Genomic DNA, 16474 nt, shown 5'->3' with positions numbered 1-16474 from the left:
TAATTCGGTAGCTTCCAAATCTATAGATTCTAGTTCAGGAGCGAGTAACATCTATATGACCGTGCATATTAATCCTGAGTCCTCTGTGTTTTCCTCTTTCACGAAACGGATTCTGGTGGTAAAAGGGGGGACTTTTTTAATTCAATATTTATACTATGCAATATAGTAAAAATCGTTATCGGGAGTGAGAGGGAAATATATTTTCTGGATATGTTTTTTTTAACTAAACTTGATTGAATATTGAATTGAATTGAATTGAATGTTGCCGAGGCAACCCGACCAAAAAGTAACAAAAAATCATGGAGAAATACAAAGTCCACACCAAATATGACAAAGCCAAAGAAAAAATTAAACAGATTATCGATGAAGCAAGAACTCAAGCTCTATAGATCTCGGTTGGATAGGTATACGAAAAAGATGAGAAAGATGAAAGGATATTCTACTGAAACCGGCGAGATGGGAGCAACAGAAATAATGGAGATAACGCAGAGTTACCAACAACCAACGCACAAATACACGCATTTTGGTCTTCGCGCATTTGGTACACAACAGCCAAGTCAGTTGGCTACCAAATGCCACAACTTCAAAATTACACTAGTTTTGCTTCAGTTGGAAGGGTACAGGCAGTGACGTAAGTAAACGTGAAGTAAATAATTACTTCATAAATCAATGCTATTTAATAGAGATTTGTCATGTTTACTACGGATTTTGAATAACGTGCAATATTAAAAAACCAACTAATGATAAGTATTTCCTCCTGAAGGTTTGGTCCTTGTATATTGTTTTCCTTACAACGTTAATATGAATAGAAACGACATAATCCAGATCGCTAATGAACCTTGACTCACAGCCTTTCGAGCACACTGCCATTGCTCCGGGCATTGTGGGGGGCAAGGTATTCTTAATCCACCCTTTTACGCCGTCACGTCCAGAAATAACCGCCCGTCCTCCCGCCTCTCGTGAACGCGAGCGGCAGATTTTTCATACGCCGCCCCCACCACCTTGGGAGACGAAGAACGTGTTACCTTATACCACCCCCCGGGAGCGCTCCTCGATATGCCCGTGAGATAAGGGCGTCCAGCTTTGGGAACCCTGGCCAGGTTGTTAATTATGGGGGGGTGAGGGAGCAAAATTAAGCGAGTCTGCATGAAAGGCCCTCCCGAGTAAGGGGCGGCGGCGGGGCGGTTACAAATTGGGGTAAATCACGCCGGGCACGCAAAGGTGACGGGTAAATATGGAACGCGATACGTCTACGTCTCCGGATTGATACTTTACATAATTTCGGGATCCGTTTTCCGGCGCTTTGAAACGGGAAATTAAAAGCGCGCGTCAGGGCGCCGGATATAGGGGGGAGTTAATTGGGGGGCGCGTCGGCCTTGAAGGTCGGCGACGAAATTGACCCCGTGTAAACGGGTATGGTCTGTTCATAGATATAAGAAAGTGATCAATTGCTTTTGAATGGGATTATCCAAGGGTGGTCATTAACATACAATGCAACAAGCTTATCACCTAAAGTTTCGGAATTTAAATTCACGTAAAATTATGGTCCGTAATAGAAAATAATTTTATACCTACCTGTGTTTAATATTATTTGGTTTGGTATACTACTTAGTTTAAGTTTATTAGTAATCATTCTTATTTCGTGTGTGTGTTGAATCGTGCGCGAATTATGCAAAATATGTGGGAGTCTGGTGTATCTCAGGAGATGCTCCCGCCCAAATGTAGAGAACACTATTCTATTGAGACTAAGGAAGTTATAAACAATGTTTATTTGACTCCCATTGAACGTGGTGCCAGCAAGCAAGCATCTTTAGAAGAAACGGCCACATTGACGAAATTTCCAACATCAACTGTATCGAAAATTGTGAATAATCCCATTTCAGCGAGGAAAAAAAGAAGCGATGCTGACATTTTCTCGAGCGTAGATGAAAGTGATCAAGATATAATGCGGGGTAAAATTTACCAGTTATACGAGGAACAAAGCATGCCTACATTAGATATCTTAATTAGGAGGCTTGAAAAAGATGAAACCGGTGTTAAATGTTGACTACCTTATGGAAATGTATTCAACACATGGGTTTTAGATTTAAGAATATCTAGAAAAAATTAGGATTTACAGAGAACATCAAAGGCCAATTATTTACTTGGATGAGACCTGGTTCGACACTTATGATACCCCGGAAAAGGGTTGGGTTGCCTCAACTGATAAGTGTAAAACAAACGCGCCATCAAAAAGAGGTAAAAGAATAACTATTTGGCATGCTGGCCCTAAAGATGGTTGGATTCCAAATGGACTTTCTCTGTCTGCGAAAAATATTAAAGATTCTTCTCTGGATTACCATGAAGACACCACCGCTGATTTATTTTAAAACTGGTTTAAAAACAAATTAGTTCCAAACATTCCTCCTAATAGCGTTATTGTAATGGACAATGCAAGTTATCACAGTAGACAGTTCACTAAAACCTCTTCCTCATGTGACACAAAAGCAACAATCCAAACCTACATGTATGCTAACGACATTTATTTTCACGAAGATTATACCAAAAAGCAATGAATTAAGTTTCTACAAAGCTTGAACCTACAAAAGAAATACGTCTGTGATGATTATGCAAAAAATCTAGGGCATACAGTTTTAAGGCCTTACCACTGTATATTTAATCCCATTGAACATGTTTGGCACCACCTGAAATCTGCCATGCGTCGTAACAATGTTTTTCCTCGTGTTAACTCCAATGGCCTCAAACTGATACAAACCGAAGTTTTTAACATCCCTCCACAAAGTTGGACAAATTCTTTTAAATATATAGAAAAAGCAAAACAATCGTATATCCATATTGCAAATAATTTAGAACAAATAATAATTAGAACATGCGATAATAGCGATAGTGATACTGATATATTATGTGAATAATTTTAAGTAATTTAAGTAGGTAATAAAAATAATTTGTAATTTTGTTTTAGATTTAAACATAAACACATACATAAATAAATAAATATTGTTTAGTATCTTTCCTAACAAAACCCCGAATAATTCAATTCAAAGCAAAGTACGGACCTGTTCGGCCATATTTCATTCTTACAGCTTGCCCGGGTCTTTCCTTAATTCGTATCAGTTAGTCACTTTCTTATATCTATGAACAGACTTTACCTGTGACACCGGCGAAACGATCGTAAAGAAAGTGAAAATGGAGGGGGTCGTTGCCCAGAATTACATTGGTCAATATTTGAATATTATTGACTAAAAATAAAAACCTGCGCTTGTTATTGGCTCGCATTAAATCCCAACGTTCTGACAAGGCTTCTATAAATATATTCGCGATGACTGGTGATAGTGGCGAACCCATAGCTGTTCCCCGCATTTGTTCAAAAAATTGACCATTATAAGAAAAATATGTTCAGACGTCAAAACCAGATTTACCACTTGTCCAAAAATCTCTCAACATCTTCGATCCGTCAAAGATCAAATTTCATTCGAGATGCCAGGAGTTTATAGCATTCCATGAAGAATACATTGGAGAGACCGGAAGAAAAATATCAACTAGGTTCAAAGAACATGAACGAGCATTAAGACTGCGACAAATAAACTCATCAGCAGTTGCTGTACACAATCACGAAAACTAAAATTCTTACATGTAATCAATTCTTCTACCAACGAAAAATCCGAGAGTCTATAGAAATTTAGAAGCAACTTAACAACAAATGTCACCAATATGGGAATCAGTCATCCGAGACCATGTTTATGTTCATTTAACAGTTCCAGTCAAGCTCTGAAGAAGCCAACAGGATGATTGACGAAACGTTATCAAGTTCGACTCAACAAAAACCGACCGAGGAGAAATCCAGAAGTTTTATAAAAAGTAAAAAATATATTTGAAAAGATAATATACACAATTATGGACGTAGTTGTGGTTTATGCTACACAGGGGTGAACTTAAACGGAAAACAACAAGAAAAAATTGAACGTAACAGAAATGGCGAACTGAGAGAAATGACGAAATACAGATATAATAGAGATAACAGAGAAAAAAAAATGAAGACCCGCGCCTTCGCGAAAAATACTGTTGAAGCGACCCTTTAATATGAATGTTCAAGCTTCAAACTAACCAAAATTATTTAGACTGGGATGCTGAAAATGTCGTCAGATGTGCAATACTTATCCGCGGGTCAAGCGTATTTTAAAAGAACCATAAAGAATTTAAGAAAAACAACAAGCATCAGCTGTGGAAATCCTTTCAAAATCTACTTTATTACAATATAAATCTAGGGAAAAAAACATTTTAATCTAAGCTAAAAAACTACAATAATTCTGTCTGTAGGACCCGAAGAAGTCTGTCTGGTTAGGCTCATATAAGGATGCATGGAAAGAACGAAATAAAAGCATCATGTCATGTTAAAGAATGTTGTGAAGCTTCTTTTCTTCGGTCTGTAGGAAAATTTTGATGGAATGAAGGTTAGCAAATTCTCTCTTGGTCTTGCGGAATTTCATGCCTTCAGTCCGACTTCACAGAATGAGCGACCAATTAAAAAAAATGAATGTATCCCTTAACATCTAGACCCAACTATTCGGTGCGGGGGGTGAAGACTCTGAGGTTCAGTCCGCCTCCTCCCGTCTCGACGTCGCGTTAGTGCGAAAAAAAAAGGCGATCCGACGAGAGAAGAACTTTCTAATTACCAAACGTTTTTACCGGCCAAAGACTCGACGAATAATTCGTGTTTACGACGTTGCTTTACTTTGAATTCAAGCTGTAAAACAACAATGTTAACAGGGGTGACGATGGGGGTGCGAGGTTACGACAAGAACGCGTCCTCTCTCTCTCTCTCTCTCTCTCTCTCTCTCTCTCTCTCTCTCTCTCTCTCTCTCTCTCTCTCTCTTTTTACTTAATTTTAAGTTTATCCAATCGTTGACGCTTTTTTTCGGATATTTCTTGATCTGTTTCCCATCTTTGGGAGCTTTATGTTTTATTAGAATCTTTTTCGAATTTTATATTTTTATACATTACATTACATTATAAAAAACACTAAACAGAGATTTTGAGAAATTTTCTCAAAACAAATATAATGTAAATGTTATAATATAATATTTTAAGAGGTTTTACTTTGTCTTTTAACTGAAGAATGCTTTCTGTTGTATATTTATGTAATATAATTTACCGCATCTTTTTTATGCTCAGTTTCGATTTCTTTGTCGTCGGTCTCATCGTCTGTCAGAATTGCCATCCTCTAGGACATTTTTTGCAGTTATACGAATCTCACCATCAATCATCATCAGCAAGTATGAGTTGGCTTGGTAGTCACAAGAATTTTGTTGTAATTTTATTTGTAATAAGTTTTGAGGAATTTAAGTCGTCTGGCCGGTTAAAACTTTTCTAAAAGAGTTCGTTGTCACTTTTTGCTATGAATTATAGAGATTAATCCAATCAATGCATTTGGCAACGTCATCTCCGTCTTGCATTAGTGAAAAATAATTTGACTGCCTTATAGCTAAAAGATCTCTGGAAAGTTACCGAAAATATCTTAAACAATGACTCTGCAAAGTTTATCAAACAAGTACGACGAGGTCTTATTGGAGTTTAGTAAAAAAACAAAAGTGGCTAACTGAACTCAATATCGGTCCTCCAGCTTGAGCCAACACGAATCAGAGAGGCACCGTGAAATATGGTCATACTTTCTGAGATTGTAACTAAAACAAATACAAGCATTCTGAAGTCGTTGGAGCCTCTCCTTATCTCGATTAAGTATAGCTGGCCAAAATACCATACGTAATAAGCGACTTGTTATAAAACCAACATATCACAGAGATTAAGTTTGACTTCTTTACTTACTGTAATAGCAAATTTAATGTCGAACTTAACAAGTATAGTTCGTTACAAAAATTTGAAGCAAAATAAATTTTAAACAAATAAAAAGTCAGTATCGGGTGTTTCCTTCCCTATTCCTTATAAACCATTGACATCGACAATTTATACTTTGAATTTTTGCTTAATTGATATTTCGTTGATGATCTCTAAATTCCTATCCATTTGACCCAACAAATATTCTATTGGGTTAGTTAGACTGAAAAAATTTTTTCTGAGAGACGGTGCTAATTTTATGCGACGTATATTTTAATGTTAGGAATGTTGTTATTTCTGTTTAGAAAATTAGAAAATACCTTTTCTGCTTTTCTAGTTAAGCATCTTCTTTTAAGAAAAATAAAAACCCGTTAATCGTCGACGATGATGACAGAAAATATTTTTTCAAGCGTTACTTATTCGGGCGTTTTTAAGATTGAAAAGAGGCCGTATATATATACGTTTCAATTCATGAAAACTAGACGTAAACTCAAAGGCGAGTGTAAAAAAAAAGAAAGTCGCCCGTTCGTATATTATCGTCGACGAATACGCAAAACTTTATTAAAAAAACGAAGAAACGCCTCGCGTTAAATAAAAAAAAAACGCGCCCTCTCCGCGCCCCCCTCTCCTAGAGACAAAGGTGTGCACCTAGGCGAAACTTCTAAATTTTCCTCCCGTTAATGAGTGCGCGGCGTCTGCGAAATTTTTCGAGGACCTCGCGAATTCGTGATTAAAAATTTTGCCCCCCCCCCCCCCAGCCCTTTTTTACCCGAATCGAGCGCGTTTTTTTTTATATTTTTTTCCGAAGGAAAAACTTCAAATAAAACGTCCGCGCGCCTTGTAAAGGTTCATTTCGGTAATGGCGGCGGGTTGGAGAGCGTTTTCCGGTTGCCGAGGGGAGGAGGGGGTGGCAAAAAACACACAAAATTCGGGGCACCCGGAAACGACGGGGCGAAGGTCCCATTGTCCAATTTTCTCGTTTTGATGTCGCGAATTAAAGTTGGAAATAGGCGCTCGCGAGGTGGTGGCGGTCGAGATTCGCTGTTTGGTTTTTATTCGTTTAAAAAGTAAACGTAAAATGTTTCTGTTGAAATTAAACGAACCTCGAACTTCCATTGTTTTGATTTTACTTAATTGATTGATCCGTCGCACCGTCGACCCGTTGATTATAATATCAAGACGAGATGATGGGAGTTTATTTCGATTCTGGTCTTTCTTGGGTCATCAGGTGGACTATATTCTCAAAAAATTATTCGCACACTGTTTTGTCATTTGACAACTTAGAAGAAGCGATTGTAGTCTTTTATTCGTATATTATTATTCGTATATTCAGTACTGTTTAAATTATGCTATTACTGCTTGGGGTAATTGCTCCCGATCGCATGAAATATTTTTGTTCTAAAAAAGGATTATTCGTACAATGTACTTTAAACCGAAACATTATTCCTGCAGAAATATATTTATTGAAACGCAAATTTTGACATTTTCCAGTCTATACATATTGAATTCGGTAACGACGGTTAAATCTAATTATAATGAATATATACGAGGTTAGCGCGAAAATTTCCTGGCCTGACATAGATGCAGCTCCAATATCACGATAAAATTTGTCTTCTTTTAAATATTATCTTAGTATGCTGCGAAAAAAAATTGAAGTCTTGCGTCAAATAATTTTTTTATTGACATCATTTTAAACAATACGTGTCCGAAAAAATGTAGCACATAACGCAAATTGAGTATAAAGCAGTCATAAAATTTTTGACAAAAGAAGTGTCTAAAATTATTAAAGAAAGGCTGGATGTTGTGTACGGCCAAAGTTCTCCTTCGTATTCTGTAGTGAAAGAATGGGCAAAAAGTTTTCGAATGGGGCAGGAGTCCCTTGAAGATGATTCAAGAACTGGTCGACCAGTGGAGGTCATAACGGAAGATATTGTTGGGATTGTGGAAGAGGTGGTATTGAGTGATCGACGTTTATAGGTCAAGGAAATCTCAGAAATTACTAAGCTTTCTGACACAACTCTTCGTCGAATCCTGCATGATCATTTAGGTATGCGTAAGATTAGTGCAAGATGGGTTCCTAAAAACCTTTCCGCTATTCAAAAACAACGCTGTATCGAGCGTGCGCGGTCTTTTTTGGAACTCTGTGGGTCGGAACCGAAGCCTGTGATAGAAACTATTATGACGGGCGATGAAACTATGGTTCTCTATTATGACCCTCTATCGAAATAAGAATCAATGGAGCGCCGTCGTAAGGGTGAAGCACCTCCAAAAAAATTCTGCCAGTCAACAAAAAATGTGATGGCCACGACCTTTTTGGATTGTGAAGGAATTCTTTGGATAGATTTTAAAGAAACTAATACCACTGTCAATGGTAAATATTACGCAACATTACTACATAAGTTGCGAGACTGCATACGTGTAAAACGTGGAGGAAAACTGACCAGAGGCGTGCGTCTTTTGCACGATAATGCACCTGTCCATACTGCTGGTGTTGCACAAGCTGCCATTTCAGAGTGTGGGTTCCAACAGATAGATGATCCTCCCTATAGTCCAGATATGGCCCAGCGACTATTATTTGGACTATTATAGGACTTACGTGGATTTCGCTTTAACAACGAAGTTGAGTTGTTAGCTCATTTTGCAGACAAACCAAACGAATATTTTTTTGAAGGCAATGAGTTGTCAATAAAGAGATGTAATAAGTGTAGTAAAACTAAGGCGGATTATATTGAAAAATAATAAAAAAAATTGTTACTCTACTTTGTTTCTTTCATATTCAGGCCGGGAAATTTTGGCGCTGCCCTCGTAGGTACGCGTGCAACCAATGAACATCATAGTTTCAGACATAATTATGATCTAGATATTCCAAAACATCAATCAAGTTCGATAGCAAATAGCTCAATCGTCCTTCCTATAAAACTTTTTAATAAATTACCACCTGGGACGAGACCGATTTCGGGCTGCGGTCAGTTTAAGGCTAAGGCGAAACGATTGCTTATCCAGAAGGCATAGTTCTTGAAGTCCTCCTTGAAAACCTTTCAGAACATCACAACCGATATGTTGGGAAATGTTTTAAATTCGACAATTTCAAGGTGTTACCTATGTTTGGAAAACAATGGTCACTCGTTAGAACATTGTTCATTGTTTATTTATTTTTTGTAGTACCTATTTGGCTATTTGCAACTTTTTTCTAATTTACCTAGCTTCGTATCTCTTATGGTTTCCAATACCTTATATATGTATACCCACCATCCCTCGACGCGACGCATCATCTGATGCATAAAACTTATCGTTAACTTGAAGGTAAGAGTTATGCAGGCAGCATCTTAAAAGCTCCCTTAAAATAGAGGCGAAATCCCTTCGGAAAAATGTTTTCTCTTCTTTTCTTTCACAAGGACGTTGGTGTATAGACTTTTTACATCGAAAGTAATGAATTTGTATGAAGGCCTTGATTCCATGTTTTTAAAGATACAGAATATTTCTTAACTAAAATATATTTTCTTCGTATCTTCAGTCACAAACGAACTGACGGTTCCAAGATGTCGGTGAAATAATTGGAAAAATAAACGCGTACGCGCGGGTGACCCACACACGTAATAGGCGATCGTAATATCAGATTTGCCCCCTTTTATTGCCGTGTAATTTTGTTAATAAACTTCGCGGAGCGGCGACGAAAATGGCGGGCCTGCGAAAAATTACGACCCGACCCATTACGGACATATAAAAAAAATATGATCCCGCCCTTCGAACTATTAGGATTATTAATATCGTCCCTCGCGTTTTAATTGTAAAACTTCCAACTAATTTCGCGGAGTAACGTTTTGCGAAATTAACTTTTTTCGTACGGCTTCGCAGCGGGGGAATTCGGTTTTAAAAATGAGTTAGAGTTCGGAAAGTACGGCAAAGAGAGAGAGATAGCTGTGTGCACGTCTTCTAATTAAGATCATTCCATGTAAATTGCCCGGCAGGGGAAAGGGGGAAAATTAATACCGGGAACTTTTACGAGATTAAAACTGTCGTTTTTTTTTTTCATATCCGGGCGATTATTATTAAGGTCTGCGCGGGGTCAAAGGTCGCGTTTTTGATTGAACCGCGGCGACGCGACGGACGCCCCCGTCGATGATGAGTGTCGGTAGTTATTCTAAAAATACATTATTTCAAAATAATAAAGGTACTTTTAAAATTCGAAAATGTCGACTAGGGGCACCTCAAAAATTAACCAATTTTTTTTTCGTTATTATAATTATAAACTCTGTTTATTGATACATTTTTAGCCCTTTGCGTAATACCAGGGGTAAAACCGCTTAAAAATTCTAAAAAAAACATATTTTATTGAAAGCGTTTTTTTTTGATAATTCTATTAACTTAGGCTAAAGCCCGAGCTTTCGAAAATCTTATAAATACCAATAACAAATTTCTAATCTATAGAAAAATAGTTACTAATCAGTAATTTTTTTTTATTACATACTTTTTAATAAATAATTATAATTATTTATATATAACGTTATAAAGAGGGCAGAGTGGGGCACGACGGCCAGAGGCTTCGCCAGAATTTGGGTAAATTTAGTTAAAGTTATTTAAAAATAAATCTACTTGATGGTTAAAAGCCACAAAAAAAAAATAAAAAGCAGGCCACCCTCCCCAAATATTTCACGAGTTTGTTTTTCGTAAATTTATAATTTCAGGGCTCTTATATATGCGTAAGTCTTTTTTTGCAAATTTGAAGATATCTACATGTATTTCTATTTTTTGCTCCTTAACCGGCCTATCATTACTACTTGTATTATTATTGTTATTATTATTATATCGACCAAAATTGGTGCCCCAGATTGCTCTTGTTACCTTATGTGGATAATTGTATTCAGTCGTAATTAAAGACTATTAAGTAAAAATAAGTAATGAACTTCAAAAACTTTTTTCCAAAAAGTGGGAAAGAGTGTTGTCATTATAAATTCCAAAAAAATGCAAAACGGCTGTAAAGACAATGTTTTTAGAATGCTTCAAATTTCATTTCTAAAATGTGTTTTTTCAAGAGAAAAAAACATTTTTTAAGACCTTATTTTAGGCCTTTTATATCTTATAACCTTAAAAGTGCCAAGACACAAACGAAGGGGTGATGATATCCTCGAAAAATTTTTATCCATATTCATTTATGAATTCATGGAGATTTCACGGAGCTGACACACTAGATTAAACGCATGAATTATTTGCCTCTCGGTTTTAACTCATTATTTTTAATGGAATAAGAGAATAGTAGTCAACTATTACGTTTTATTATCATATCTATTCCAACATACCTAGTTTTTGCTATCAGGTCTAATAAAATAAATACAAGAATGTTTAACGCTGAACGTAAAAAACCTAAAAGCGATTTCTTCTCATCTCATCAAAATCGGCATACCATGCCACCACCCAATTTCGTTAAAGTCCTCCATTCTTATTGCAATTTTTAACTAGTTTTGGTTAGTTAGCTATTCATGTTTATTTAGTATTAAAAATACCACGAACAGGCACAACATAAAAAAACAAATTTTTAGGTTTTTCCGCATTTTTACTATTCATGGCCCGTAGAATAAATTTCTCTATAGGGATAAAAAATGTCCGTTTTCAAAATATACGAATGTTTGAACTGTGTCTTTACGACGTACATGCCAAACTAAAACCTCCTGTATGATGAGGTGCTACTTGCTACGACCCAAGGTTGCGAATACTTGGTATTTTAAATTACTTAAATTTCATAAACCGTCGGCAATTATGGATACACAGGGTGTTTCCTAATAGAGCTGTCAACGTTTTTAAGGGATGATTTTTTGCCCATTTTAAGCAGAAAACTTAGTACGAACGTATTGTGCAAAAAAACGTTTTCACATTTTCACCCTGTATATGCGCCACCGCCTCCGCTACTGGCGAATTTGGTTTCGGTTAAAAAAAGAAAGGCGCCCGGTTGCCGTTTGTTTTTAACAAAGGGCGCTTCGGGCTAATCAGCAAGTTGGTAAAAAAACTTGGTCGATTTTTCATTAGCGTCGCCGCCGATCGGAAAATTCGGAATTCTTTTGAGAAGCCGCCAAACTCCATTGTGTTGTTCTCGACGAGAAAAATGGCCTTATTTGGACGAGCGGTCTTGGCGCCGCAAAGTTTATAATTAAAAAAGCGCCTCGAGGGGGGTGGGGGAGTCACGGGCGGACTAGAAATATTCAAAATGCGGGTACCGGCGTCTGCGATTTTCCCGCGCGACAAACTTCTTAATTAATTTGTCGTTTTCGCACCCGGCAGTTTTGCTCGGGTGCAAATATTTACCGTACGATTTTCATTTGATAAATACTTAACACTTACCCTCTGCGGCACGCCCCTGGACGCCGCACGCCCGTGACGCGGGGAACTGGATCCGTGCTTTTCTTTTCTGTGCGAGGTTTTAAATATCCGCTGTATCCGCGAAAATGTGTTCCTCTTCTTGCCGGTATTGGCGTAATTTTGTTCTGAAACAAACGGTACGCGTCATTAGTAAGTAGTTAAGACGCACGGATCAGACGATCCCCTCTCGGATCAAACGTCATCCGGGCGGGGTGGGGGGGGCTACAACTTTAAGATTAGTAGGTTCATGCAGTTTTTTACACTAAACTTACATTAATTTATTAATTATTTTGTTTAAAAAATAGGAAAATTAAGTAATGTAAAGGTTTATTACGTTATAGATTTGTATAAAGGGTAATTCATAATAAGATGCTGACCCTTAAGGATGTGATTCCTCGGATGAAAATAAATAAGAAATACTCCGACAATTTTTCAAAAAGTACCAAACGCAATGAGAGAACTGAATCCTGTAGAATTGCAAGTGATGGTCACTTTTTTTTTGTTTTTGTTCACGTCATTGAATGCTAGTTTTTCATATTCGGTAGTAAATCACGACTATTTAAAAAATATTTTTCTCTGGAAACCCTTCGCCGATGATTTTTATTAAGACATGACAGGGGTTTATGTTAATACAATTCACTTTCGGAAAAATAATCGCATACCACTGAAATAGTATCATGCTAACCCCGACGCCACTTGCGAAAATAGCACCGAAATAGAGTGTAACCTCTACTAATTTTCTTCAAAACATCTAAAGTAGTTTTAACGATAAGCGATTTTTTGTTTGTTTTTTAAATTATATAAAGAATCACATCATAAGGGTCAGAATCTAATTACGAAAAACCCTGTATATAGCTTTAATCTGTAAATTAATTCTTTTTTTACTAGAGTGGAGTTGTTTAAGAATACTTCATTGTCCCGGCCTCTGGTTTGGTGGTCATGCAATTCCTTATAAGTGGTACATAGATGCGGATTTTTCTTTATAAATAATAGATTTTCTAAGATAAAAAACGAGGGAAACGTAAGAATTTCCAAGTCTCCGCAGGGAAGTATATTTATTAATGACATAGTTTCCTGTGGATCAGATAATAATTATGTATCACTATTTGCTGATGATACAGCTGCAGTGCCGACATGGAGGATCTCTCTAACAACTCTAATAGTCTTATATCAAATCACGATAAAACTGAATTGATTCATTTCTCACTACGAGTCATAGATAAGAGCATCTGAGTTAAGTGTAATAATAAACCGATCGAGGCGGGTTGCGAAATTTCCGGGAGTTTATTTCGATTCTGGTCTTTTGTTTGTTTGTTTGTCCATTTCAACTTGTGTTTGTTTTTTATAACTCTATGTATGATTTTAAAAATGCTGTGTATCTTTATTGGTTATGTATTTTGACGTTATCCTATACTTACAATGTAAGTCGTATGGAAATAAAGTATATTATTATTATTAATCTACTAATAATTCGAATTGCTTTTCGTTCTCATCTGAACAAACGGTGGCTGCCAGCAGCATGGACCAATTTTAAGAACGCATATAGGAGGTGTGAATTAAAAAGTGCAAAATATGCAATCCTTAACACACCAGGATGAAATACAAATTTTTGGTCAGTTTCTGAGCAACAAAATCTATATGGGAGTCCTACTGAAGTTTTGGGTCAATATATCTGGCAAGAAATGTGGTACTTATTTTATTAAAATTGACTGTACTTAAATTTTGCATGGAAAAAGGCACTCTCTCTCTTTTATAATTATTTAATAGTATATTATGCACCAAGTGCGGTAAACGGCATTTGACTCACGAGTTTATTTGACACGAGCGGGACGAGTGTTTAATAAAGGAGCGAGTTAAAAAGTTTACCGAACGTGTTGCATACTATACTTTTTCTACGACCGTTAGTTTTTGCGTACATTTTCGCAAAACACAAATACATTCACTGACGTGACTGTCAGAATTGATAAACTTCAAAATTCAAAGCGTGGGAAATATCCCCGAAAACATCCGATTGCTGCCAAATATCCGAAGTGTCCCGGATTCGTGGGAAACGAAACTGACGTGGTAAAGTGACGCTTCCCGCACGCTAAATCGGTGGGTAATTACGTATTTTACAGACGGGAGTAGAAAAAACCAGTGTTCAGTCTGTGCGATCCTGGAACTATCCAACATTTCTCCTAATGAATCATAAGAAACAGACACAGTGGTGTCATCAGCAAAAAGTGTGTAAACAGATATAGGAACCACAAAGGCAAGGTCATTTATATATATTAAAAATAATATGTTTATCGTAGTAGAACACATAAGATATATAAATTGTGTAAAAGTAAAAGTTTGACTTAGCGGTTATTTACATTATTCTAAAACTATGTTTACAACTGCATACTTAATTAATTTGGTATGTCGTATGTAAAATGTGGAATTACCTGCTGAATGTAGAATTTATTAAGCAATATATTCCAATTTGAGCATAATTTAGAGATGCTGTTGATACTGTGTACTGAAGTACATGTTGTGGTGTTACGTGTAAGACACAATGTTGCTCCCACCTGCTGCATTTTATAAAAATAAATTTTAAAGACTCTACTGTGAGGTCAAAGAAAAAACGGAAAAAAATGTTTTTCGTTATGTTTTTACCTATTAATATATAAATTTGTTACCTTTTTTTTTATAGAGCGATAGTGTAACTTAAGTTTGATTCATGTAACACATTGTTATTATTTTAGGCATTTCAACAGAGAAAGGTGCTTTGACATTAAGAATAACTATAAATCAAAACGTTAAATGCATTATTGCAAAACAATGGTTTAACTTTTTTAGAGCTATGACTAATGCGAAAACAGAGCATGAATGATACTTTAGATGTATAAAAACCCTGTTATTGTTTTATTCCGTTTCTTTCGAGCAATCAAACTTAAATATTTTAAAAAATCCGTTAACAATATTTATATAAATAAAGTTTTTTTTTTTGTTAAATTGTTACTTTTGGGACACCCTGCATTTTTTGTTTATTTAAAAATAATCACTTCAAAATGTTTTTACATTTTGTGTAGTGTTATGAAACCGTTTTCATGATTTAATTAAAAACTGTTTGTAAATATAGATTTTTTTTGTAATATTTTTTTCTTTTTATTGTTGTGTTTCTATTAATATTAAGTAAAATTTATTGGCATTACAAAAAAATCGAATTTGTCAAACACGTAGGGTTGCTCTGGCCCACTGTGTGCCGCGGAAATCCCGAAACGTGTTTGTTTCCAGTATAATGCGGCATAAATATTTCACAGCTTTTTGTAATTTGCCGCCGCGCGGATATACGGGAACGCGTTCCTTACCATGCATTATTCACGAACGCCTTTTTCGTTGGGCCGCGCCTCTAGTGTGTCCCGCGTGCGTTCGGAAAGTGTTTTTTTTTAAACTAGTCCAAAATTACCACCCACTTAAATATTGATGACGGCAACGCGGAAATCGTTGCAGAAACGTCAAACGGCGCGCGGCTTATAAATTTTTGACGCGCGAACAATAAATCATCTTCTTCGACCCCCTAAACCCGCCGCCCTTGTGTACAAATTCGTACACAACGCGATGTTTTGTGTGCGGCGGCGAACTTCGGTAAGACCCGGCTGAAGAAACTTCGCACGTCCCGTCCGATACGCAAACATATTAATATCGAAGGTTGGAGGGCGTATAGTCGAAGTGCAAATGTTCCCCCTTACAATACGGAATTGTAACCGTAGGAATCCCGGGCTCGCCATTTATTTTCCAATTCATTGGAAGACATTACAATTAACTATACTTTCTTGTTAATACAAATTAAGGTTTCATTTGCATAAAAGATTGCACAGGAACTCATACACATAGGAAGCTAAAATTATAGCAGACCTGACAAGAAAAGCTGTAAGAACAAAAGTGGGTCTATTGACGACTGTCGACTTAAAAGGCACCCGAGTCGAATGGAAATGGAAGAAAATATTTTAGGTAGATTCTGCCAAAAAGACGAGGAGACACGCACGTACTATGAGAACGTGAAGGGCCTATCAGAGAGCACGAACTACACCAAGGAGCCACTATCGAAGGTGTGGAGTCTAATCAAAGCTGTAAAAAAATGGCAGCTGCCACTTGCCACTGGTGGTTGTTAATTTAGCACAATCTACGTGTACGTATGTGAAATAGTTTGAAAGAACAGAACGATACGTATTAAATTAGAACATTTTGAGCTCGGAATAGTTTCTTTCTGTATATGGTAACGACAATAATGGGGCGGTGGATTTTTTAAATTATACAGAAAAAAACC

At 36.6% G+C, this 16474-nt stretch overlaps 1 protein-coding gene across 2 annotated transcripts in view; it reads right to left on the bottom strand.

Moving 5' to 3' along the window:
- LOC132701787 (uncharacterized) overlaps positions 1 to 16474 on the bottom strand; it is a 265521-nt gene that overhangs the window by 31630 nt on the left and 217417 nt on the right. For both annotated transcript variants that reach the window (XM_060669971.1, XM_060669972.1), the window contains exon 5: positions 12166 to 12308. In XM_060669971.1, coding sequence (XP_060525954.1) covers positions 12166 to 12308 — 143 coding nt within the window. The remainder of the gene's footprint in view (positions 1 to 12165; positions 12309 to 16474) is intronic.

Source organism: Cylas formicarius, unplaced genomic scaffold (genome assembly GCF_029955315.1).
Source record: "Cylas formicarius isolate icCylForm1 unplaced genomic scaffold, icCylForm1.1 PGA_scaffold_5__7_contigs__length_24384050, whole genome shotgun sequence".
Taxonomy (NCBI): Eukaryota; Metazoa; Arthropoda; class Insecta; order Coleoptera; family Brentidae; genus Cylas; species Cylas formicarius.
Note: the sequence above shows the minus strand (reverse complement) of the source record. Positions and strands in the feature narration are given on the sequence as shown.